This window comes from Ambystoma mexicanum, chromosome 1q (assembly GCF_040938575.1).
Source record: "Ambystoma mexicanum isolate Mex_15411 chromosome 1q, UKY_AmexF1_1, whole genome shotgun sequence".
Classification (NCBI taxonomy): domain Eukaryota; kingdom Metazoa; phylum Chordata; class Amphibia; order Caudata; family Ambystomatidae; genus Ambystoma; species Ambystoma mexicanum.
The window spans coordinates 893,489,368-893,515,928 of NC_090922.1; the positions used below are offsets into that span (position 1 = coordinate 893,489,368).

The 26,561-nt window shown below is 45.3% G+C and overlaps 1 protein-coding gene across 1 annotated transcript in view; it reads right to left on the reverse strand.

Annotated features, from left to right (window-relative positions):
- Positions 1-26,561, reverse strand: part of DPYD (dihydropyrimidine dehydrogenase) — a 3,651,715-nt gene that overhangs the window by 2,704,384 nt on the left and 920,770 nt on the right. The window contains exon 5 of the mRNA XM_069641531.1: positions 5,653-5,814. Within this exon, the coding sequence (XP_069497632.1) occupies positions 5,653-5,814 (162 nt within the window). The remainder of the gene's footprint in view (positions 1-5,652; positions 5,815-26,561) is intronic.

Consider the following 26,561-nt stretch of genomic DNA (forward strand, 5'->3'; position numbering starts at 1 on the left):
CTACTGGGGCATGATCAGAGAGTGTGTGTGTTTTAATGGTGATTCCCGTGATATCTTGTAGTGATTCCCTGCCCGCAAATGTGTAGTCTATACGTGTAAATGTTCCATGTGCTGCGCTGTAGTGTGTGTAACCCCTCCCTTCCCCGTGTACTTGCCTCCATACGTCTTCTAGCTGTAGCTGGTCCAGGATCCCACACAGTTCTTTGGCTGGAGGCGCCAGCTTCTTGTATTTATTATCAGATCTGTCAAGGAGGGGACTCAAGGTGCAGTTGAAGTCGCCGGCCCAGATGAATGTCGCCTCCCTATATTGCGCTAACTTGGGCGCTAGCTTCCTGAAGAAGTCTGTTGCATCAGTATTCGGTGCGTAGGTATTGACCAGGCATACCTCCTTGTTTTCTAGCATGCCATGCACCAATACCAGCCGTCCCTCTGTGTCGGTCTCTTGCTTGAGTAGCTGGAATGGGACCCCCAGGGCAATCCATATTAGTACACCTCATGCGTAACTTGAATATGTGGCGCTGTAAATCTGTCCTCCCCATTTCTTGTCCACCTTGGCCTGCCTGTCTCTTGTGAGGTGTGTCTCCTGCAACATCGCTATCTGATTTTCATCCGGTTTAGCCAGGCATAAACCCTAAGTCTCTTGACATACGCATTGAGTCCTCTCACATTCCAGGTGGCTATCGTCAGTTCATCCGGTTCCATGATCTCCTTTATTTGCTTGGCTTCCGTGTCCCACTGCCATGTCCTTGCACCCTGTGCTTTATTCCTCTCGTGCCCATCTCCCTCGGTGTCCTGGTCGCGGATCTATGCCTCTCGATGCAGCGGCTGCTGCTGCCACATGGGTCCTGTCCCATGTTGCTCCGGTCACTTATTGTCTGTATTATTTCAGTGTTCTCTACAATAGTCCTTCCGTAGTTTGTGCCTTGTACTGCCCATTCACTCCATTCAACGTTCATAACTTCAACAAAAACTGAAAAACTAACGCCCAGCCACCCTCCCCCTGCTCGGACTCCGCCTCTTCTCTCGCCATGCTCCTGTAATGGGCGCAGACTCGCTGCAGCGTGATGCCTTAAAACTGACATCCAAACTGATATTCATTCTTCTCGGGGGCGCCGCTTCTCTCAGCCAATGCAGCTAAAGAGGGGCCGATTGCTCCTCCATGCTTACTGCTAGCTCCAATTAACTTACGTAATGCTTATTTTCTTGTTCCAGGTTGCCTTTGTTACTTCTAATCGGGGTCTATTTCCAGGATTATTAGCGTTTCTCTGTCTCAACTGGGGGAAGCCTTGTGAGTCCATCCAGCTGTGGGCTTCTTCAGTGGAGTCGAAAAAACATGTTTTGCCTTGGTGTATCACCTTGAGTTTAGCGGGGAACAGGAGCATGTATCTCACCCCCGCGGTCCTGAGGCGTTCTTTGGTTGGGCCGAACTGTGCTCGTTGCCTCTGTACCATGGCCGTATAGTCCGGATACATTGTGATCTTGGAAGAGTTCCTGATGATTCCCCCCCCTTCCTTGAGAACGCTAGTATTTTCTCCCTGTCTTTGTAGTTCATGATCCTAGCAATCATCGCTCTCGGGGGGGCACCCGGTTGGAGTCTTCCAGTCAGGGCTCTGTGTGCCCTTTCTACCACAAAGCCCTGGGATAGTGCACCTAGTTCGACCTCCGGGAGGAGCATGTTCTCAACGTATTCAGTGGGATCTTTGCCCTCCTCACCTTCCGGAATTCCAATTATGCGGATGTTGTTCCTCTGCGCTCTCCCCTCTGCGTCTTCTGCTCTCCTTTCTAGAACCTTAATTCTCTGTAGTACCTGCGACATCTGTGTCTGCGTTACCGCAACCCCCGCTGTATTTTGCTGCACCTGCTGTTCCGTCGCTGTCACTCGCTCTGTTAGGTTCTTCGCATCCTGGCGGAGAAGGCCCACATCTACCATTACTGTATCGAGTTTATTTTCTAGAGATGCTTTCAGGGCCCCGATTGATGTGTCCATTTTGTTTTCAAGTGATTCTTTCATGGAGGCGATTGCTTCCAGTATCGTGCCTTTGTTGGCGGGTTCCACTGGGCGCGACGTGTCATCCGCCGGTGGCGACAGTTTATGTCCGGACACCGTCGTAAAAGTCTCCATGCTTACTTGCTTGGTTTTCCCCTCCGCTTTCTTGTTCGGCATCGCGGGGGAGCCGCCCTCTGCCTGCGTCGCAGGTACCGTAGCCTCTGCTTTTCCGCCGCCCTGCTCCCGGTGTTTTACGGATCTCTCCTTATATTGGGTTTATTGCACTCTTCCGGCGAGTGTATTCGTTAGGCTCTCGCGGGTGTTGCTTCGGGTTCGGGCCTTCTCGTGCCTGCTGCATATGTCGCCTCACCGTCTCAAGGGCCTTCCCGCCTTCACGTTCCACTTCCACCGGCCACGCCGATCTCCGTTGCGGGGTTGACTCAGGCTCGGGTCTACCCCGCACTTTTTGTTATGCGTGTGATGTGTCCCTCTCCTGTGGATTCACCGGTTCATTCTGTATTACGCAGCCGGGGTCCTCCCACAGCTTGCGCGTCCGCCATTTTGATTTTGCAGGGCGATTCCCCTCCGGCGGTATAACTCCTTTTCCACCGCCCGGTTTCCTCTGGGGGCTTCGCCGGGTGGGCAGCAGGTGTTCCTGTCTCTGCGGGGAGACTTTGGTGGTCTTCTGGAATCAATTTATGCTAGTTTTTATCAGATTTTGTCAGGATCGCTCCGGAGCTCCTCGGCAGCGCATCTCGCTACATCGGCCACTAAGCCACGCCCCTCAGTGGTCTCCCTTTACCCTCAAAACCCTTTCTCCACATCTTTCTCTGCACAATCATCATACCGTTGTGTAGGCGGCAATTAAATGATGTGCGCTACTTCTGCGATGTGAACAATATCTTTGTTGTGGTCTCTGGCTCTTTTTTAAGCTGCAAATGCTGGACTGGAGACTCTTTCCACGTGTCTGTTTTGAAACAGCGTGCTAATCTCTTCCCCCTTCTTTCTTACATGCGATCCCTTGAACAGAGCATAGGCAATCTATGCGATGTCTGTTTACAATACTGTGACATCTCTGGTTGCTGATATGTGCCACTGGTTGAGAGAAGTTCAGCACTGCAATATTCTTGTTATCTGAAAAAGTGTATGTGTGTTGTCAGATGCTGACACTGACAGGACTCTGTGCCAATGAATGCAGTGCCATGCAGGTTCTCTGGGAACATGGGCTGATGTGCTCCCATGTGCCCATGTCAACGCTTTTCTATTTCTAGAGTTGCTATGAGGGAGTGAGGTTCACAGGCACGCATTCTGCTGATTGCGTGATGAAGTCAGACACTGCTCTGTGTGCAATGCCTGCCTTCACTGCCTGCTGCTCTACTCCTCTACGTCAGCAAGCATGGTGCACAACCTACATGCTACTGCTGAATAATGGCAATGATGAGTGGTGAGATTAGCTCTCCAGTTTCATTGTGGGGATTCACACTGTAACATGAACACATTCAGGTTTCTTCCAATAAATGATTCACCTACTTTAGAACTGTAGCCTGTTACCCTCTGTCACAGTCAACACCCCGTTACTCAGCAACAGGCTGCTCTGATATGGTTACATTAATGGAGGGCTGTATGACCCTTTCAGGGAATGTGAGATACATGCTTACAGATCTCCTACTCAATGCCTCCTATCTAAGGGCCCCAAGGCAAAGGGTGATTCCTACATTGGCCGCTCCAGAAAGTGTCTGCAGGTGTCAGCAGGGGAAGCCTGTGAAGCCAATGACCAGCTGTCAACCAACAGCAACCACCAAAGTAAGTGTGGGATGGTTGTGGAGAAGAGCAATTACTCTAATCAGGAAAACCGTGCCACTTAACATTACTTTACCTTAGAACTGTGACTGTTATCAATGCCGCACCTAATTAGAATTGTGAGCATTAACCTGCATCACATCTAGATAGGATTGTGAATGTTGGCAATACCACACCTAGTAAGAATTGTGAATATTAGCCTGCACCAGACCAGACAGAATTGTGAATGTTAAGTAGTCCAGCATTTAGAGAGAATTGTGAACTTTATTCTGCGCCAGACCCAGATGGAATTGTGAATTTTAGCAATGCAGCACCCAGTTAGAATTGTGAGCATTAGCCTAGATCACATCTAGATAGGATTGTGAATGCAAAGTAGTCCAACATTTAGAGAGAATTGTGAACATTGGCCTGCACCGGACCAGAACAGAATTGTACATGATAGCGAGTGCCACATTTGGTTAGAATTGTGAACATTAGCTTGCATCCCACCTAGATGGGATTGTGAATGTTGGCAAGTCCCACACTTGGCTAGAAATGTGACCGTTGGCCTGCAACACATCTGGATATGATTGTGAATGTTTGCAATACCACACCTAGTTAGAATTGTGAACATTAGACTGCGTCAGACCCAGATGGAATTGTGAATCTTAGCAATGCCACACTTGGTTGGAATTGTGAACATTGGCCTGTGCCAGACCCTGACTAATTTGTGAATGTTAGCAATGCCACACCTAGCTAGAATTTTGAACATCAGCCTGTGCCAGATAGGATCTAGATGCAACATGAATGTTAACAATTGCCATACTTAGATACATTTGTCGAATATTAACAAGTACCAGATTTAGATAGAACTACGAACATTAGCGAGCACCGGACCCAGATAGAATTGCGATTGTTAGCAAATGCCACACTTAAGTTGCGAACATTAGCCTGCATCACATCTAGACAGTATGGTAAAATGTCGGCAAGTGCCACACTTAGATAGAAGAACTAATATCATCAGTAACTTCAACCTAGAAATTTCTCCTGCTGCATTGGTTCATAAACCCATCCCATATCTTTACGCTTACTTTCTACTCTACACCATCACACAATTAGAATGTAGCCATACCCCTGATCATTTCGGCATAGCTGTTCGCATACAAACATTACCCAATGAACACCTCATCACTCGAAAAAATACAGCTATCCTATGACAATCGGGCCTAGCTGCTCACATAAGCATTAAACAGGCGTAACACAGCCATAACCCTGTCTGGGTGTCCACCCACCAGACTGCACACATTCAACTGATATCTTCACCACCTAACGCTAGGGTGCAGCTACCATCTGGCAATCACATCTGCTGCACACATAACTGGTGCACCCACGCACCCTATGACACTCCCTCTCTTTACTGACCTGGACTGCGGTCCCCGAGGGCGTTCAACCTACCAGCACTTTGAAATCATAGCAATGATATATAGAGCGTTATCTAAATACCCCAAATAACATAACATAACATAACATCTGGCCTCCTGAATACCTGCTACTTCTGAACACATTGTTTCCTGGGAATGCCATGACATCACAGTTGCAGCATGACACCCATCAATTGTGATAGCAATATACCATCTGAAAGAGAGTGCTGCCAATGTCTAGTGTGCATGGTCTTTAAATACAGGCTTTCTTATAGTGTAACCAAAACCTATAATTGTTCCCACCATGAAGCATTTCAAAAAAAGATTTACAGTATACAGTGCAGATGCAATTAGAACTTCGAACGAGAATAAAAATATTAAATCGGACAATGTTTCCACAACAGCAATAAATTGAGTGATTCAAAGACGTCTTTGAATCTGACCAAAAATGCGTATGTTACACACCTCAGTTGCAAACTGCTGCAGTCCACCGATGTTAATCGGCCCTTCCTCTGTTGCATATAAATTGCATGCACCCACACAAAGGTCTGATGTCGGGCACACCATTCCGCAAGTCAGGCCAAGTGGGTTATCGGAAAAGATAATTTTGGCTGCACCGTAGTAGTTCTGCATGAAGAAAAAACAAAACTGTCAAAAGGAGAATAGCTGCTGAAAAAATTATTGCAAATATTCACTTAATCACTTGCTCAGCCATTACCATGTCATAGCACTAGCTTCCATTCTATTCCCTCTGAACCTCTTAACAACACATGCACCAAGCTCCAGCTGTCTCTCCAAGACAGACCACGGTATGTGTGATGGGCTTCGAATTCAGAGAAAGGTATTCATAAACATGCACACCATGTAGACATTCAAGAACAAGAATAGACTTTAGCAACTGACCAGTTCGTTAGTACATGCCTACTAAAGGGTCCACGACATGTCTGCAGTTTGTGGTTGGCCAAAAAATTGGACTGTCTGGAGAGGACCCTGATGACATGAGGCCAGTCACCAGTAGTTGTAATGAGGTTACAAGTCAAAGGAAGAGGAGAGGGGTGCAGAAGGCTCTGTGGAGGAGGGAGTGCAACCTGTTAAATGATACAACCCTTGGAGGTATTATGTTGGAATCTCCAGAGCTGCTGTTTTTTTCCTAGCTTTTCTTTTAAAGGAAGAATCAGGGTGCCAAACACTTTAAGGGAACCAAGAAAAGGGGATAACAAAAGTCCACGGGTATTCTGTGTCACACAACCATGCAACTGTATTTATTTATGACATTTAACAAAAAAGTACGGGTGATCCTCGTGAGCTGAAAATAGACTGCAGCTAGCAAATGCGAGCACGCTTTTCTGGCCATGTTCACCACCCTGTGGGGAACAGAGTACAATATGGCCGTCGAGCTGCACAAGTGAAGCAGCCCAGGGGGAGAGGCTGAAAAGGAGAAACAGTTAGTAGGAGCGCAGATCTTCAACCACAGCACTGCCCGACTCCAAACTCTTGACGGCTGTCTATGGGGTTCTATGATATTTGCGCATTTCCTCAAAAAGTGGAAATAAAGCATTTCGGGGGGCTAGGTTCACCACCCAAAACCCTAGAATCCAATCCCCCGTCAACCCCACCATCTCCCGTGATAGAAAACAGGGGTTTCAACCCCCCAGCCCCCGAAACAACCCTTCCTCACCGAAAGCATTAGGGGAAAGCCAAAGTGAGGTGAAAATGCGCACAAGTGTTTGGTGGGTCCACTTCACTTGGAAACTCTCAGGAATATAGGCGTGCTCTGCACTCTCTGACTCGGCTGGATATTAATGCTGTGCCTTTAAGAAAATAGGACTACATAAGGTGAGGAACATGCAAAAGTGAGGTGAAAGTGTGCGCAAGTGTTTGGTGTTCCGGGGATGGGGATTAAACAACTGACTGACTCTGTGGACATATGTTCAGACCGCACCTGGTGAGCCCCATCTTTGCTTGTTTTATTTCCTCGACATTAATAATCTTTGGCTGTTCAGCCTGTCACCTCTACTAACATTTGTTCGTTGATTATGCCAGCAACTGAAACTCCAAACCTTTGTATCTCTCCAGTGTGAAAGTGACTGTGGACCATTAGTCTTTGAGCTGGCCACGTAGGTTAAAAAAACAGATGTTAGACAGCAATTAGCACCTTTCAGCGTGTGCCACACTGGGCAAGTCATTAATTGACACTCTCCTTTGATCCTCTTTCCTCAAGTGAGTTAGGGCAGTGAAGCATTTGAACTCGAGCGAACCTGATTTAGTGGAAATGGGGAAACATAATTTACTGGGTGTGTAGCTATCAACTGCGAGTGACTAGCCTTTCAGTCCTGTGATAGAGGAGAGGAAGCACTCTGCTGTGTCATAACGGCCTTTATTGTTACAAATATAGTTCTATTAGCGTTCAGGAATTATTCTTTTGTACACATGACTAAGAGAAAGCAGCATTTCTAACAAAAAGATCGAATTCGGTTGATAATATACTGGCTGTAATTACTTCTCACGTGATAATATACTGGCTGTAATTACTTCTCACATGGGAGTGACTGTGGGCAACCAGCCTTTGAACTTGACACGTGAGAATTGGAAGCAGCTTATGAGGCCCTGTTCTTTTGTTTGTTTTTATTTTGTGTTAGAACCATTGAGTAAAGAAAAACGGAATAACATATTTAAGCAATATGACCCGAGCGGTGGGGGCATTAACGACTCAGGTATGCCCCGGGGCCCATACTTATATGCCCTGGGGCATTACCTGAATGGGTAATGCCCCGCCGCGAGGGTCATATTGATAATAGTACCGCGGCCCACATTATGTGCGTGACCGGGGCACTAAAAGCATTTTTTATGTCCCGAAACGCTGCGCTGTTTCAGAAAAAAAAAAAAAAGAAACGACCAAGAAAATAGCCGTCATGGAAAGGGAAAACGGAGTCCTTCTTCCCTTTCCATGGTGCCCATCGGGAGCAGATGCGCAGGGAACACAAGTGTTCCCAGCGCGTCCGCTCACGAAAAAGGATCAAAAAGAATGTAAGTGGGGTTGGGAGGGCGGGAGTGGGACGGGAATAAAAAAAAAGAAAAACAAATAAAATCGTACCTGCGTCCACGACGGAAGCCTCCAGCTGTGAGGAGGCGCGGAGCAGGGATGGCCCCGCTCCAAGTGTCCACGCGGCTAGAGGCTTCCCCGTCCCTCGCCGGGGAAGCAGGAACAAGAAGGTAAGTGGCGGTAGGGGGGAGGAGGGAGGAAAGGGAATAAAAAAAAAAAAGCCTACTCGAGTCCCCGGCGGGGTGCGAAGGCAGCCTCTCAGCTGTGGGGATGGCCCCGCTTCCAGCCTCCTCATTGGCTGAGGGGCTGCCACGCCCCCCACCGAGGACAAGTCAGCTGGAATCCTGGCCGAGAATCAAAGTATTCTCAGCCGGGTAAGAACACGGCAAGAGCCATTCAGAATGCGTGTTGCATTCTGCTCGTCTCTCGCCGGGTACTAATAGCTGTTATTACTTGTTTGTGCAAGCGACTGCGGGCAAATAGCCTTTGAACTTGACACACAAGGATTGGAAGCAGCTGATGAGGTGTTGTGGTTCTGTTACTTTATTTTCTGTGTTGGAAGTATTGAATAATTGAAAATTGAATAAGAATTTAAGAACACAAATTGTACCTTTATCCTTTTCTGTGTAAAAGAACTGTATCTAATTTGGCAGTCCTATCTATATTGTGTAAGTCACACCAGATTGCCTGCAGGCTTTTACTACATAAAGTGCCATTCTCCCCTTGACACTTTGGGCCTCATCACGAGTTGGGCGGTAACGCCGGCGCTATTACCGCCAGCGTTATTAGCCCTACCGCCAAACCCACCGGTGCTATTAGTGCCAGATCACGGGTTTGGCGGAAGGGGAAATCCCCATTCCCCACTGAGCCCATTCGGGAATGCCCCATTCCCCATTGGGCTCAATGGGGACATTTTGCACTCTTACCGCCGGCGGATTTCCCGCCAGCGGGAAGAGCGCGAAATTTTGGCAGATTTCCCCCCAGCTAAGAGCTGGGGAGAAATCAGCCAAAGCCGTGATTTGGCAGACCCTTAAATGTGGTGGTAATTGCGCTACCACCACATTTAGTCCTGCTGCACTCTCCCGTTAGGTTTGCCTATTAGTGTTCGATTCTAATTTGATTTTGGGTGCCCCTGCACCAAAAGCCCAATCCGCCAGCCCCAGGCCCCGCATTCCCCCGCCTACAACCCGCGCTCCCTCCCGCTTCCTGGTGCTCTCCATTCCGGCCTCCTGACCCGCCTCTGTTCCCTGATTGGTCCCTAGTCCCGGCGTGCTAACCCAGGTCACCGCCACAACATCCGTGTTCTCCTTTGTCCTACTGCACTCTCCGGGTGAGTTTGCCCCATTAGTGTTTGATTTTAATTTGATTTTGGGTGCCCCTGCACCAAAAGCCCAATCCGCCAGCCCCAGGCCCCACATTCCCCCGCCTACAACCTGTACTCCCTCCCGCTTCCTGGTGCTCTCCATTTCTGCCTCTTGATCCCGCCTCTGTGCCCTGATTGGTCCCTAGTCTCGGCGTGCTAACCCAGGTCACAGCCACAACATCCGTGTTCTCCTTTGTCCTGCAGCACTCACCGGGTGAGTTTGCCCCATTAGTGGTCGATTTTAATTTGATTTTGGGTGCCCCTGCATCAAAAGCCCAATCCGTCAGCCCCAGGCCCCGCATTCCCCCGCCTACAACCCGCTCTCCCTCCCATTTCCTGGTGCTCTCCATTCCCGCCTCCTGACCCGCCTCTGTGCCCTGATTGGTCCCGACAAAAGATCAGCATTCATTGCCAGTCCTCCCTGGGCAGCCCTCTGCCCGGCAGCCCCACCGGCTAAGGACCCACGGCAAAGGACGGCTCCTACAGCGACGGATCCAGGTCGTATCTGCAGGTATCCACAGGAGAAGCAAGAAGCCGACAATAGGTAAGTGTGGCAAGGGTGGAGACTGAGGCAATTACCTCACGCCATACTACCCTACCACTCAACCTAGAAACTAAACCATTGTAAAATCTCCATAGTGTGTTAGAATTACATTCCAAAGAGTTGAATCAAACAGTGTATCTAATAGCCTCCCCGTGAAAAGCTGCATTAGAAGTGTGCCCAATAGCCTCTCTGTGAAAGTTGCATTTAGAAGTGTGCCCAATAGCCTCTCTGTGAAAGTTGCATTTAGAAGTGTGCCCAATAGCCTCTCTTTGAAAGTTGGTTTTAGAAGTGTGCCCACTAGCCTCTCTTTGAAAGTTGATTTTAGAAGTGTGCCCATAGCCTCTCTTTGAAAGTTGATTTTAGAAGTGTGCCCAATAGCCTCTCTTTGAAAGTTACATTTAGAAGTGTGCCCAATAGCCTCTCTGTGAAAGTTGTATTCAGAAGTGTGCCCAATAGCCTCTAGAAGTGTGCCCAATATCCTCTCTGTGAAAGTTGCATTTATAATTGTGCCCAATAGCCTCTCTGTGAATTTAGAGGTGTGCCCAATAGCCTCTCTCTGAAAGTTGATTTGATTTTAGAAGTGTGCCCAATAGCCTCTCTTTGAAAGTTGATTTTAGAAGTGTGCCCAATAGCCTCTCTTTGAAAGTTGCATTTAGAAATGTGCCAAATAGCCTCCCTTTGAAAGCTGATTTTAGAAGTGCGCCCAATAGCCTCTCTTTGAAAGTTACATTTAGAAGTGTGCCCAATAGCCTCTCTGTGAAAATTGCATTTAGAAGTGTGCCCAATAGCTTCTAGAAGTGTGCCCAATATCCTCTCTGTGAAAGTTCCATTTAGAAGTGTGCCCAATAGCCTCTCTGTGAATTTAGAAGTGTGCCCAATAGCCTCTCTTTGAAAGTTGCATTTAGAAGTGTGCCCAATAGCCTCTCTTTGAAAGCTGCATTTAGAAGTGTGCCCAATAGCCTCTCTCTGAAAGTTGCATTTAGAAGTGTGCCCAATAGCCTCTAGAAGTGTGCCCAATATCCTCTCTGTGAAAGCTGCATTTAGAAGTGTGCCCAATAGCCTCTTTGTGAATTTAGAAGTGTGCCCAATAGCCTCTCTCTGAAAGTTGCATCTAGAAGTGTGCCCAATATCCTCTCTGTGAAAGTTGCATTTAGAAGTGTGCCCAATAGCCTCTTTGTGAATTTAGAAGTGTGCCCAATAGCCTCTCTCTGAAAGTTGCATCTAGAAGTGTGCCCAATATCCTCTCTGTGAAAGTTGCATTTAGAAGTGTGCCCAATAGCCTCTCCGAGAAAGTTGCATTTAGAAGTGCGCCCAATAGCCTGTCTGTGGAAAGTTGCATTTAGAAGTGCGCCCAATAGCCTGTCTGTGGAAAGTTGCATTTAGAAGTGTGCCCAATAGCTTCTCTCTGAAAGTTGTATCTGGAAGTGTGCCCAATATCCTCTCTGTGAAAGTTGCATTTAGAAGTGTGCCCAATAGCCTCTCTGAGAAAGTTGCATTTAGAAGTATGCCCAATAGCCTGTCTGTGGAAAGTTGCATTTAGAAGTGCGCCCAATAGCCTGTCTGTGGAAAGCTGCATTTAGAAGTGTGCCCAATAGCCTCTCTTTGAAAGTTGCATTTAGAAGTGTGCCCAATAGCCTCTCTTTGAAAGCTGCATTTAGAAGTGTGCCCAAAAGCCTCTCTCTGAAAGTTGCATTTAGAAATGTGCCCAATAGCCTCTAGAAGTGTGCCCAATATCCTCTCTGTGAAAGCTGCATTTAGAAGTGTGCCCAATAGCCTCTCTGTGAATTTAGAAGTGTGCCCAATAGCCTCTCTCTGAAAGTTGCATCTAGAAGTGTGCCCAATATCCTCTCTGTGAAAGTTGCATTTAGAAGTGTGCCCAATAGCCTCTCCGAGAATGTTGCATTTAGAAGTGCGCCCAATAGCCTGTCTGTGGAAAGTTGCATTTAGAAGTGCGCCCAATAGCTTCTCTCTGAAAGTTGTATCTAGAAGTGTGCCCAATATCCTCTCTGTGAAAGCTGCATTTAGAAGTGTGCCCAATAGCCTCTCCGAGAAAGTTGCATTTAGAAGTACGCCCAATAGCCTGTCTGTGGAAAGTTGCATTTAGAAGTGTGCCCAATAGCCTCTCTCCGAAAGTTGCATTTAGAATTGTGCCCAATAGCCTCTCTTTGAAAGTTGCATTCAGAAGTGTGCTCAATAGCCTCTCTCTGAAAGTTGCATCTAGAAGTGTGCCCAATATCCTCTCTGTGAAAGTTGCATTTAGAAGTGTGCCCAATAGCCTCTCCGAGAAAGTTGCATTTAGAAGTGCGCCCAAAAGCCTGTCTGTGGAAAGTTGCATTTAGAAGTGCGCCCAATAGCCTGTCTGTGGAAAGTTGCATTTCGAAGTGTGCCCAATAGCCTCTCTCTGAAAGTTGCATCTAGAAGTGTGCCCAATATCCGCTCTGTGAAAGTTGCATTTAGATGTGTGCCCAATAGCCTCTCCGAGAAAGTTGCATTTAGAAGTACGCCCAATAGCCTGTCTGTGGAAAGTTGCATTTAGAAGTGGGCCCAATAGCCTGTGTGTGGAAAGTTGTATTTAGAAGTGTGCCCAATAGCCTCTCTCTGAAAGTTGCATCTAGAAGTGTGCCCAATATCCTCTCTGTGAAAGTTGCATTTAGAAGTGTGCCCAATAGCCTCTCCGAGAAAGTTGCATTTAGAAGTGCGCCCAAAAGCCTGTCTGTGGAAAGTTGCATTTAGAAGTGCGCCCAATAGCCTGTCTGTGGAAAGTTGCATTTCGAAGTGTGCCCAATAGCCTCTCTCTGAAAGTTGCATCTAGAAGTGTGCCCAATATCCGCTCTGTGAAAGTTGCATTTAGATGTGTGCCCAATAGCCTCTCCGAGAAAGTTGCATTTAGAAGTACGCCCAATAGCCTGTCTGTGGAAAGTTGCATTTAGAAGTGCGCCCAATAGCCTGTGTGTGGAAAGTTGTATTTAGAAGTGTGCCCAATAGCCTCTCTCTGAAAGTTGCATCTAGAAGTGTGCCCAATATCCTCTCTGTGAAAGTTGCATTTAGAAGTGTGCCCAATAGCCTCTCCGAGAAAGCTGCATTTAGAAGTGCGCCCAATAGCCTTTCTTTGAATTTTAGAATTGTGCCCAATAGCCTCTCTTTGAAAGTTGAAATTAGAAGTGTGCCCAATAGCCTCTCTTTGAAAGTTGAATTTAGAAGTGTGCCCAATAGCCTCACTTTGAAAGTTGCATTTAGAAGTGTGCCCAATAGCCTCTCTTTGAAAGTTGAAATTAGAAGTGTGCCCAATAGCCTCTCTTTGAAAGTTGAATTTAGAAGTGTGCCCAATAGCCTCTCTTTGAAAGTTGCATTTAGAAGTGTGCCCAATAGCCTCTCTTTGAAAGTTGCATTTAGAAGTGTGCCCAATAGCCTCTCTGTGAAAGTTGCATTTAGAAGTGTGCCCAATAGCCTCTAGAAGTGTGCCCAATATCCTCTCTGTGAACATTGCATTTAGAAGTGTGCCCAATAGCCTCTCTGTGAAAGTTGCATTTAGAATTGTGCCCAATAGCCTCTAGAAGTGTGCCCAATATCCTTGCTGTGAAGGTTGCATTTAGAAGTGTGCCCAATAGCCTCTCTGTGAAAGTTGCATCTAGAAGTGTGCCCATTATCCTCTCTCTGAAAGTTGCATCTAGAAGTGTGCCCAAAAGCCTCTCTGAGAAAGTTGCATTTAGAAGTGTGCCCAATATCCTCTCTGTGAAAGTTGCATTTAGAAGTGTGCCCAATAGCCTCTAGAAGTGTGCCCAATATCCTCTCTGTGAACATTGCATTTAGAAGTGTGCCCAATAGCCTCTCTGTGAATTTAGAAGTGTGCCCAATAGCCTCTCTCTGAAAGCTGCATTTAAAAGTTTGCCCAATAGCCTCTCTTTGAAAGTTGCATTTAGAAGTGTGCCCAATAGCCTCTCTGTGAAAGTTGCATTTAGAATTGTGCCCAATAGCCTCTAGAAGTGTGCCCATTATCCTCTCTCTGAAAGTTGCATTTAGAAGTGTGCCCAATAGCCTCTCTCTGAAAGTTGCATCTAGAAGTGTGCCCAATATCCTCTCTGTGAAAGTTGCATTTAGAAGTGTGCCCAATATCCTCTCTGTGAAAGTTGCATTTAGAAGTGTGCCCAATAGCCTCTCTGTGAATTTAGAAGTGTGCCCAAAAGCCTCTGTCTGAAAGTTGCATCTAGAAGTGTGCGCAATATCCTCTCTGTGAAAGTTGGATTTAGAAGTGTGCCCAATAGCCTCTCTGAGAAAGTTGCATTTAGAAGTGTGCCCAATAGCCTGTCTGTGGAAAGTTGCATTTAGAAGTGTGCCCAATAGCCTCTCTGTGAATTTAGAAGTGTGCCCAATAGCCTCTCTCTGAAAGTTGCATCTAGAAATGTGCCCAATATCCTCTCTGTGAAAGTTGCATTTAGAAGTGTGCCCAATAGCCTCTCTTTGAAAGTTGGATTTAGAAGTGTGCCCAAAAGCCTTTAGAAGTGTGCCCAATATCCTCTCCTTGAAAGTTGCATTTAAAAGTGTGCCCAATGGCCTCTCTGTGAAAGTTGCATTTAGAAGTGTGCCCAATAGCCTCTAGAAGTGTGCCCAATAGCCTGTCTTTGTAAGTTGCATTTAGAAGTGTGCCCAATAGCCTCCCTGTGAATTTAGAAGTGTGCCCAATAGCCTCTCTTTGAAAGTTGCTTTTAGAAGTGTGCCCAATAACCTCTCTGTGAATTTAGAAGTGTGCCCAATAGCCTCTCTCTGAAAGTTGCATTTAGAAGTGTGCCCAATATCCTCTCTGTGAAAGTTGCATTTAGAAGTGTGCCCAATAGCCTCTCCGAGAAAGCTGCATTTAGAAGTGCGCCCAATAGCCTGTCTGTGGAAAGTTGCATTTAGAAGTGTGCCCAATAGCCTGTGTGTGGAAAGTTGCATTTAGAAGTGTGCCCAATAGCCTCTCTCTGAAAGTTGCATCTAGAAGTGTGCCCAATATCCTCTCTGTGAAAGTTGCATTTAGAAGTGTGCCCAATAGCCTCTCCGAGAAAGCTGCATTTAGAAGTGCGCCCAATAGCCTTTCTTTGAATTTTAGAAGTGTGCCCAATAGCCTCTCTTTGAAAGTTGAAATTAGAAGTGTGCCCAATAGCCTCTCTTTGAAAGTTGAATTTAGAAGTGTGCCCAATAGCCTCTCTTTGAAAGTTGCATTTAGAAGTGTGCCCAATAGCCTTTCTGTGAATTTTAGAAGTGTGCCCAATAGCCTCTCTTTGAAAGTTGAAATTAGAAGTGTGCCCAATAGCCTCTCTTTGAAAGTTGAATTTAGAAGTGTGCCCAATAGCCTCTCTTTGAAAGTTGCATTTAGAAGTGTGCCCAATAGCCTCTCTTTGAAAGTTGCATTTAGAAGTGTGCCCAATAGCCTCTCTGTGAAAGTTGCATTTAGAAGTGTGCCCAATAGCCTCTAGAAGTGTGCCCAATATCCTCTCTGTGAACATTGCATTTAGAAGTGTGCCCAATAGCCTCTCTGTGAATTTAGAAGTGTGCCCAATAGCCTCTCTCTGAAAGCTGCATTTAAAAGTTTGCCCAATAGCCTCTCTTTGAAAGTTGCATTTAGAAGTGTGCCCAATAGCCTCTCTGTGAAAGTTGCATTTAGAATTGTGCCCAATAGCCTCTAGAAGTGTGCCCAATATCCTTGCTGTGAAGGTTACATTTAGAAGTGTGCCCAATAGCCTCTCTGTGAAAGTTGCATCTAGAAGTGTGCCCATTATCCTCTCTCTGAAAGTTGCATCTAGAAGTGTGCCCAATAGCCACTCTGAGAAAGTTGCATTTAGAAGTGTGCCCAATAGCCTCTCTTTGAAAGTTGCATTTAGAAGTGTGCCCAATAGCCTCTGTGTGAATTTAGAAGTGTGCCCAATAGCCTCTCTCTGAAAGTTGCATCTAGAAGTGTGCCCAATATCCTCTCTGTGAAAGTTGCATTTAGAAGTGTGCCCAATATCATCTCTGTGAAAGTTGCATTTAGAAGTGTGCCCAATAGCCTCTCTGTGAATTTAGAAGTGTGCCCAAAAGCCTCTCTCTGAAAGTTGCATCTAGAAGTGTGCGCAATATCCTCTCTGTGAAAGTTGGATTTAGAAGTGTGCCCAATAGCCTCTCTGAGAAAGTTGCATTTAGAAGTGTGCCCAATAGCCTGTCTGTGGAAAGTTGCATTTAGAAGTGTGCCCAATAGCCTCTCTGTGAATTTAGAAGTGTGCCCAATAGCCTCTCTCTGAAAGTTGCATTTAGAAGTGTGCCCAATATCCTCTCTGTGAAAGTTGCATTTAGAAGTGTGCCCAATAGCCTCTCCGAGAAAGCTGCATTTAGAAGTGCGCCCAATAGCCTGTCTGTGGAAAGTTGCATTTAGAAGTGTGCCCAATAGCCTTTCTGTGAATTTTAGAAGTGTGCCCAATAGCCTCTCTTTGAAAGTTGAATTTAGAAGTGTGCCCAATAGCCTCTCTTTGAAAGTTGCATTTAGAAGTGTGCCCAATAGCCTCTCTTTGAAAGTTGCATTTAGAAGTGTGCCCAATAGCCTCTCTTTGAAAGTTGCATTTAGAAGTGTGCCCAATAGCCTCTAGAGGTGTGCCCAAAATCCTCTCTGTTAACGTTGCATTTAGAAGTGTGCCCAATAGCCTCTCTGTGAATTTAGAAGTGTGCCCAATAGCCTCTCTCTGAAAGCTGCATTTAAAAGTTTGCCCAATAGCCTCTCTTTGAAAGTTGCATTTAGAAGTGTGCCCAATAGCCTCTCTGTGAAAGTTGCATTGTGAATTGTGCCCAATAGCCTCTAGACGTGTGCCCAATATCCTCCCTGTGAAGGTTGCATTTAGAAGTGTGCCCAATAGCCTCTCTGTGAAAGTTGCATCTAGAAGTGTGCCCATTATCCTCTCTCTGAAAGTTGCATCTAGAAGTGTGCCCAATATCCTCTCTGTGAAAGTTGCATTTAGTAGTGTGCCCAATAGCCTCTCTGAGAAAGTTGGATTTACAAGTGTGCCCAATAGCCTTTCTGTGAAATTTAGAAATGTGACCAATAGCCTCTCTTTGAAAGTTGGATTTAGAAGTGTGCCCAAAAGCCTTTAGAAGTGTGCCCAATATCCTCTCCTTGAAAGTTGCATTTAGAAGTGTGCCCAATGGCCTCTCTGTGAAAGTTGCATTTAGAAGTGTGCCCAAAAGCCTCTAGAAGTGTGCCCAATAGCCTGTCTTTGTAAGTTGCATTTAGAAGTGTGCCCAATAGCCTCCCTGTGAATTTAGAAGTGTGCCCAATAGCCTCTCTTTGAAAGTTGCTTTTAGAAGTGTGCCCAATAGCCTCTCTGTGAATTTAGAAGTGTGCCCAATAGCCTCTCTCTGAAAGTTGCATTTAGAAGTGTGCCCAATATCCTCTCTGTGAAAGTTGCATTTAGAAGTGTGCCCAATAGCCTCTCCGAGAAAGCTGCATTTAGAAGTGCGCCCAATAGCCTGTCTGTGGAAAGTTGCATTTAGAAGTGTGCCCAATAGCCTTTCTGTGAATTTTAGAAATGTGCCCAATAGCCTCTCTTTGAAAGTTGAATTTAGAAGTGTGCCCAATAGCCTCTCTTTGAAAGTTGCATTTAGAAGTGTGCCCAATAGCCTCTCTTTGAAAGTTGCATTTAGAAGTGTGCCCAATAGCCTCTAGAGGTGTGCCCAAAATCCTCTCTGTTAACGTTGCATTTAGAAGTGTGCCCAATAGCCTCTCTGTGAATTTAGAAGTGTGCCCAATAGCCTCTCTTTGAAAGTTGCTTTTAGAAGTGTGCCCAATAGCCTCTCTGTGAATTTAGAAGTGTGCCCAATAGCCTCTCTCTGAAAGTTGCATTTAGAAGTGTGCCCAATATCCTCTCTGTGAAAGTTGCAATTACAAGTGTGCCCAATAGCCTCTCCGAGAAAGCTGCATTTAGAAGTGCGCCCAATAGCCTGTCTGTGGAAAGTTGCATTTAGAAGTGTGCCCAATAGCCTTTCTGTGAATTTTAGAAGTGTGCCCAATAGCCTCTCTTTGAAAGTTGAATTTAGAAGTGTGCCCAATAGCCTCTCTTTGAAAGTTGCATTTAGAAGTGTGCCCAATAGCCTCTCTTTGAAAGTTGCATTTAGAAGTGTGCCCAATAGCCTCTCTTTGAAAGTTGCATTTAGAAGTGTGCCCAATAGCCTCTAGAGGTGTGCCCAAAATCCTCTCTGTTAACGTTGCATTTAGAAGTGTGCCCAATAGCCTCTCTGTGAATTTAGAAGTGTGCCGAATAGCCTCTCTCTGAAAGCTGCATTTAAAAGTTTGCCCAATATCCTCTCTTTGAAAGTTGCATTTAGAAGTGTGCCCAATAGCCTCTCTGTGAAAGTTGCATTGTGAATTGTGCCCAATAGCCTCTAGACGTGTGCCCAATATCCTCCCTGTGAAGGTTGCATTTAGAAGTGTGCCCAATAGCCTCTCTGTGAAAGTTGCATTGTGAATTGTGCCCAATAGCCTCTAGACGTGTGCCCAATATCCTCCCTGTGAAGGTTGCATCTAGAAGTGTGCCCAATATCCTCTCTGTGAAAGTTGCATTTAGTAGTGTGCCCAATAGCCTCTCTGAGAAAGTTGGATTTACAAGTGTGCCCAATAGCCTTTCTGTGAAATTTAGAAGTGTGACCAATAGCCTCTCTTTGAAAGTTGGATTTAGAAGTGTGCCCAAAAGCCTTTAGAAGTGTGCCCAATATCCTCTCCTTGAAAGTTGCATTTAAAAGTGTGCCCAATGGCCTCTCTGTGAAAGTTGCATTTAGAAGTGTGCCCAAAAGCCTCTAGAAGTGTGCCCAATAGCCTGTCTTTGTAAGTTGCATTTAGAAGTGTGCCCAATAGCCTCCCTGTGAATTTAGAAGTGTGCCCAATAGCCTCTCTTTGAAAGTTGCTTTTAGAAGTGTGCCCAATAGCCTCTCTGTGAATTTAGAAGTGTGCACAATAGCCTCTCTCTGAAAGTTGCATTTAGAAGTGTGCCCAATATCCTCTCTGTGAAAGTTGCATTTAGAAGTGTGCCCAATAGCCTCTCCGAGAAAGCTGCATTTAGAAGTGTGCCCAATAGCCTCTCTTTGAAAGTTGCATTTAGAAGTGTGCCCAATAGCCTTTCTGTGAATTTTAGAAGTGTGCCCAATAGCCTCTCTTTGAAAGTTGAAATTAGAAGTGTGCCCAATAGCCTCTCTTTGAAAGTTGAATTTAGAAGTGTGCCCAATAGCCTCTCTTTGAAAGTTGCATTTAGAAGTGTGCCCAATAGCCTCTCTTTGAAAGTTGCATTTAGAAGTGTGCCCAATAGCCTCTCTGTGAAAGTTGCATTTAGAAGTGTGCCCAATAGCCTCTAGAAGTGTGCCCAATATCCTCTCTGTGAACATTGCATTTAGAAGTGTGCCCAATAGCCTCTCTGTGAATTTAGAAGTGTGCCCAATAGCCTCTCTCTGAAAGCTGCATTTAAAAGTTTGCCCAATAGCCTCTCTTTGAAAGTTGCATTTAGAAGTGTGCCCAATAGCCTCTCTGTGAAAGTTGCATTTAGAATTGTGCCCAATAGCCTCTAGAAGTGTGCCCAATATCCTTGCTGTGAAGGTTGCATTTAGAAGTGTGCCCAATAGCCTCTCTGTGAAAGTTGCATCTAGAAGTGTGCCCATTATCCTCTCTCTGAAAGTTGCATCTAGAAGTGTGCCCAATAGCCACTCTGAGAAAGTTGCATTTAGAAGTGTGCCCAATAGCCTCTCTTTGAAAGTTGCATTTAGAAGTGTGCCCAATAGCCTCTCTGTGAATTTAGAAGTGTGCCCAATAGCCTCTCTCTGAAAGTTGCATCTAGAAGTGTGCCCAATATCCTCTCTGTGAAAGTTGCATTTAGAAGTGTGCCCAATATCATCTCTGTGAAAGTTGCATTTAGAAGTGTGCCCAATAGCCTCTCTGTGAATTTAGAAGTGTGCCCAAAAGCCTCTCTCTGAAAGTTGCATCTAGAAGTGTGCGCAATATCCTCTCTGTGAAAGTTGGATTTAGAAGTGTGCCCAATAGCCTCTCTGAGAAAGTTGCATTTAGAAGTGTGCCCAATAGCCTGTCTGTGGAAAGTTGCATTTAGAAGTGTGCCCAATAGCCTCTCTGTGAATTTAGAAGTGTGCCCAATAGCCTCTCTCTGAAAGTTGCATTTAGAAGTGTGCCCAATATCCTCTCTGTGAAAGTTGCATTTAGAAGTGTGCCCAATAGCCTCTCCGAGAAAGCTGCATTTAGAAGTGCGCCCAATAGCCTGTCTGTGGAAAGTTGCATTTAGAAGTGTGCCCAATAGCCTTTCTGTGAATTTTAGAAGTGTGCCCAATAGCCTCTCTTTGAAAGTTGAATTTAGAAGTGTGCCCAATAGCCTCTCTTTGAAAGTTGCATTTAGAAGTGTGCCCAATAGCCTCTCTTTGAAAGTTGCATTTAGAAGTGTGCCCAATAGCCTCTCTTTGAAAGTTGCATTTAGAAGTGTGCCCAATAGCCTCTAGAGGTGTGCCCAAAATCCTCTCTGTTAACGTTGCATTTAGAAGTGTGCCCAATAGCCTCTCTGTGAATTTAGAAGTGTGCCCAATAGCATCTCTCTGAAAGCTGCATTTAAAAGTTTGCCCAATAGCCTCTCTTTGAAAGTTGCATTTAGAAGTGTGCCCAATAGCCTCTCTGTGAAAGTTGCATTGTGAATTGTGCCCAATAGCCTCTAGACGTGTGCCCAATATCCTCCCTGTGAAGGTTGCATTTAGAAGTGTGCCCAATAGCCTCTCTGTGAAAGTTGCATCTAGAAGTGTGCCCATTATCCTCTCTCTGAAAGTTGCATCTAGAAGTGTGCCCAATATCCTCTCTGTGAAAGTTGCATTTAGTAGTGTGCCCAATAGCCTCTCTGAGAAAGTTGGATTTACAAGTGTGCCCAATAGCCTTTCTGTGAAATTTAGAAATGTGACCAATAGCCTCTCTTTGAAAGTTGGATTTAGAAGTGTGCCCAAAAGCCTTTAGAAGTGTGCCCAATATCCTCTCCTTGAAAGTTGCATTTAAAAGTGTGCCCAATGGCCTCTCTGTGAAAGTTGCATTTAGAAGTGTGCCCAAAAGCCTCTAGAAGTGTGCCCAATAGCCTGTCTTTGTAAGTTGCATTTAGAAGTGTGCCCAATAGCCTCCCTGTGAATTTAGAAGTGTGCCCAATAGCCTCTCTTTGAAAGTTGCTTTTAGAAGTGTGCCCAATAGCCTCTCTGTGAATTTAGAAGTGTGCCCAATAGCCTCTCTCTGAAAGTTGCATTTAGAAGTGTGCCCAATATCCTCTCTGTGAAAGTTGCATTTAGAAGTGTGCCCAATAGCCTCTCCGAGAAAGCTGCATTTAGAAGTGCGCCCAATAGCCTGTCTGTGGAAAGTTGCATTTAGAAGTGTGCCCAATAGCCTTTCTGTGAATTTTAGAAGTGTGCCCAATAGCCTCTCTTTGAAAGTTGAATTTAGAAGTGTGCCCAATAGCCTCTCTTTGAAAGTTGCATTTAGAAGTGTGCCCAATAGCCTCTCTTTGAAAGTTGCATTTAGAAGTGTGCCCAATAGCCTCTAGAGGTGTGCCCAAAATCCTCTCTGTTAACGTTGCATTTAGAAGTGTGCCCAATAGCCTCTCTGTGAATTTAGAAGTGTGCCCAATAGCCTCTCTTTGAAAGTTGCTTTTAGAAGTGTGCCCAATAGCCTCTCTGTGAATTTAGAAGTGTGCCCAATAGCCTCTCTCTGAAAGTTGCATTTAGAAGTGTGCCCAATATCCTCTCTGTGAAAGTTGCATTTAGAAGTGTGCCCAATAGCCTCTCCGAGAAAGCTGCATTTAGAAGTGCGCCCAATAGCCTGTCTGTGGAAAGTTGCATTTAGAAGTGTGCCCAATAGCATTTCTGTGAATTTTAGAAGTGTGCCCAATAGCCTCTCTTTGAAAGTTGAATTTAGAAGTGTGCCCAATAGCCTCTCTTTGAAAGTTGCATTTAGAAGTGTGCCCAATAGCCTCTCTTTGAAAGTTGCATTTAGAAGTGTGCCCAATAGCCTCTCTGTGAATTTAGAAGTGTGCCCAATAGCCTCTCTCTGAAAGCTGCATTTAAAAGTTTGCCCAATAGCCTCTCTTTGAAAGTTGCATTTAGAAGTGTGCCCAATAGCCTCTCTGTGAAAGTTGCATTGTGAATTGTGCCCAATAGCCTCTAGACGTGTGCCCAATATCCTCCCTGTGAAGGTTGCATTTAGAAGTGTGCCCAATAGCCTCTCTGTGAAAGTTGCATTGTGAATTGTGCCCAATAGCCTCTAGACGTGTGCCCAATATCCTCCCTGTGAAGGTTGCATCTAGAAGTGTGCCCAATATCCTCTCTGTGAAAGTTGCATTTAGTAGTGTGCCCAATAGCCTCTCTGAGAAAGTTGGATTTACAAGTGTGCCCAATAGCCTTTCTGTGAAATTTAGAAGTGTGACCAATAGCCTCTCTTTGAAAGTTGGATTTAGAAGTGTGCCCAAAAGCCTTTAGAAGTGTGCCCAATATCCTCTCCTTGAAAGTTGCATTTAAAAGTGTGCCCAATGGCCTCTCTGTGAAAGTTGCATTTAGAAGTGTGCCCAATAGCCTCTCCGAGAAAGCTGCATTTAGAAGTGCGCCCAATAGCCTGTCTGTGGAAAGTTGCATTTAGAAGTGTGCCCAATAGCCTTTCTGTGAATTTTAGAAGTGTGCCCAATAGCCTCTCTTTGAAAGTTGAATTTAGAAGTGTGCCCAATAGCCTCTCTTTGAAAGTTGCATTTAGAAGTGTGCCCAATAGCCTCTCTTTGAAAGTTGCATTTAGAAGTGTGCCCAATAGCCTCTAGAGGTGTGCCCAAAATCCTCTCTGTTAACGTTGCATTTAGAAGTGTGCCCAATAGCCTCTCTGTGAATTTAGAAGTGTGCCCAATAGCCTCTCTTTGAAAGTTGCTTTTAGAAGTGTGCCCAATAGCCTCTCTGTGAATTTAGAAGTGTGCCCAATAGCCTCTCTCTGAAAGTTGCATTTAGAAGTGTGCCCAATATCCTCTCTGTGAAAGTTGCATTTAGAAGTGTGCCCAATAGCCTCTCCGAGAAAGCTGCATTTAGAAGTGCGCCCAATAGCCTGTCTGTGGAAAGTTGCATTTAGAAGTGTGCCCAATAGCCTTTCTGTGAATTTTAGAAGTGTGCCCAATAGCCTCTCTTTGAAAGTTGAATTTAGAAGTGTGCCCAATAGCCTCTCTTTGAAAGTTGCATTTAGAAGTGTGCCCAATAGCCTCTCTTTGAAAGTTGCATTTAGAAGTGTGCCCAATAGCCTCTCTTTGAAAGTTGCATTTAGAAGTGTGCCCAATAGCCTCTAGAGGTGTGCCCAAAATCCTCTCTGTTAACGTTGCATTTATAAGTGTGCCCAATAGCCTCTCTGTGAATTTAGAAGTGTGCCCAATAGCCTCTCTCTGAAAGCTGCATTTAAAAGTTTGCCCAATAGCCTCTCTTTGAAAGTTGCATTTAGAAGTGTGCCCAATAGCCTCTCTGTGAAAGTTGCATTGTGAATTGTGCCCAATAGCCTCTAGACGTGTGCCCAATATCCTCCCTGTGAAGGTTGCATTTAGAAGTGTGCCCAATAGCCTCTCTGTGAAAGTTGCATTGTGAATTGTGCCCAATAGCCTCTAGACGTGTGCCCAATATCCTCCCTGTGAAGGTTGCATCTAGAAGTGTGCCCAATATCCTCTCTGTGAAAGTTGCATTTAGTAGTGTGCCCAATAGCCTCTCTGAGAAAGTTGGATTTACAAGTGTGCCCAATAGCCTTTCTGTGAAATTTAGAAGTGTGACCAATAGCCTCTCTTTGAAAGTTGGATTTAGAAGTGTGCCCAAAAGCCTTTAGAAGTGTGCCCAATATCCTCTCCTTGAAAGTTGCATTTAAAAGTGTGCCCAATGGCCTCTCTGTGAAAGTTGCATTTAGAAGTGTGCCCAAAAGCCTCTAGAAGTGTGCCCAATAGCCTGTCTTTGTAAGTTGCATTTAGAAGTGTGCCCAATAGCCTCCCTGTGAATTTAGAAGTGTGCCCAATAGCCTCTCTTTGAAAGTTGCTTTTAAAAGTGTGCCCAATAGCCTCTCTGTGAATTTAGAAGTGTGCACAATAGCCTCTCTCTGAAAGTTGCATTTAGAAGTGTGCCCAATATCCTCTCTGTGAAAGTTGCATTTAGAAGTGTGCCCAATAGCCTCTCTGAGAAAGCTGCATTTAGAAGTGCGCCCAATAGCCTGTCTGTGGAAAGTTGCATTTAGAAGTGTGCCCAATAGCCTTTCTGTGAATTTTAGAAGTGTGCCCAATAGCCTCTCTTTGAAAGTTGAATTTAGAAGTGTGCCCAATAGCCTCTCTTTGAAAGTTGCATTTAGAAGTGTGCCCAATAGCCTCTCTTTGAAAGTTGCATTTAGAAGTGTGCCCAATAGCCTCTCTTTGAAAGTTGCATTTAGAAGTGTGCCCAATAGCCTCTAGAGGTGTGCCCAAAATCCTCTCTGTTAACGTTGCATTTAGAAGTGTGCCCAATAGCCTCTCTGTGAATTTAGAAGTGTGCCCAATAGCCTCTCTCTGAAAGCTGCATTTAAAAGTTTGCCCAATAGCCTCTCTTTGAAAGTGGCATTTAGAAGTGTGCCCAATAGCGTTTCTGTGAAAGTTGCATTTAGAATTGTGCCCGATAGCCTCTAGACGTGTGCTCAATATCCTCCCTGTGAAGGTTGCATTTAGAAGTGTGCCCAATAGCCTCTCTGTGAAAGTTGCATCTAGAAGTGTGCCCATTATCCTCTCTCTGAAAGTTGCATCTAGAAGTGTGCCCAATATCCTCTCTGTGAAAGTTGCATTTAGTAGTGTGCCCAATAGCCTCTCTGAGAAAGTTGCATTTAGAAGTGTGCCCAATAGCCTGTCTGTGTAAAGGTGCATTTAGAAGTGTGCCCAATAGCCTCTCTGTGAATTTAGAAGTGTGCCCAATAGCCTCTCTCTGAAAGTTGCATTTAAAAGTGTGCCCAATGGCCTCTCTGTGAAAGTTGCATTTAGAAGTGTGCCCAAAAGCCTCTAGAAGTGTGCCCAATAGCCTGTCTTTGTAAGTTGCATTTAGAAGTGTGCCCAATAGGCTCCCTGTGAATTTAGAAGTGTGCCCAATAGCCTCTCTTTGAAAGTTGCTTTTAGAAGTGTGCCCAATAGCCTCTCTGTGAATTTAGAAGTGTGCCCAATAGCCTCTCTCTGAAAGTTGCATTTAGAAGTGTGCCCAATATCCTCTCTGTGAAAGTTGCATTTAGAAGTGTGCCCAATAGCCTCTCCGAGAAAGCTGCATTTAGAAGTGCGCCCAATAGCCTGTCTGTGGAAAGTTGCATTTAGAAGTGTGCCCAATAGCCTTTCTGTGAATTTTAGAAGTGTGCCCAATAGCCTCTCTTTGAAAGTTGAATTTAGAAGTGTGCCCAATAGCCTCTCTGTGAATTTAGAAGTGTGCTCAATAGCCTCTCTCTGAAAGCTGCATTTAAAAGTTTGCCCAATAGCCTCTCTTTGAAAGTTGCATTTAGAAGTGTGCCCAATAGCCTCTCTGTGAAAGTTGCATTTAGAATTGTGCCCAATAGCCTCTAGACGTGTGCCCAATATCCTCCCTGTGAAGGTTGCATTTAGAAGTGTGCCCAATAGCCTCTCTGTGAAAGTTGCATCTAGAAGTGTGCCCATTATCCTCTCTCTGAAAGTTGCATCTAGAAGTGTGCCCAATATCCTCTCTGTGAAAGTTGCATTTAGTAGTGTGCCCAATAGCCTCTCTGTGAATTTAGAAGTGCGCCCAATAGCCTGTCTGTGGAAAGTTGCATTTAGAAGTGTGCCCAATAGCCTTTCTGTGAATTTTAGAAGTGTGCCCAATAGCCTCTCTTTGAAAGTTGAATTTAGAAGTGTGCCCAATAGCCTCTCTTTGAAAGTTGCATTTAGAAGTGTGCCCAATAGCCTCTCTTTGAAAGTTGCATTTAGAAGTGTGCCCAATAGCCTCTCTTTGAAAGTTGCATTTAGAAGTGTGCCCAATAGCCTCTAGAGGTGTGCCCAAAATCCTCTCTGTTAACTTTGCATTTAGAAGTGTGCCCAATAGCCTCTCTGTGAATTTAGAAGTGTGCCCAATAGCCTCTCTCTGAAAGCTGCATTTAAAAGTTTGCCCAATAGCCTCTCTTTGAAAGTTGCATTTAGAAGTGTGCCCAATAGCCTCTCTGTGAAAGTTGCATTTAGAATTGTGCCCAATAGCCTCTAGACGTGTGCCCAATATCCTCCCTGTGAAGGTTGCATTTAGAAGTGTGCCCAATAGCCTCTCTGTGAAAGTTGCATCTAGAAGTGTGCCCATTATCCTCTCTCTGAAAGTTGCATCTAGAAGTGTGCCCAATATCCTCTCTGTGAAAGTTGCATTTAGTAGTGTGCCCAATAGCCTCTCTGAGAAAGTTGCATTCAGAA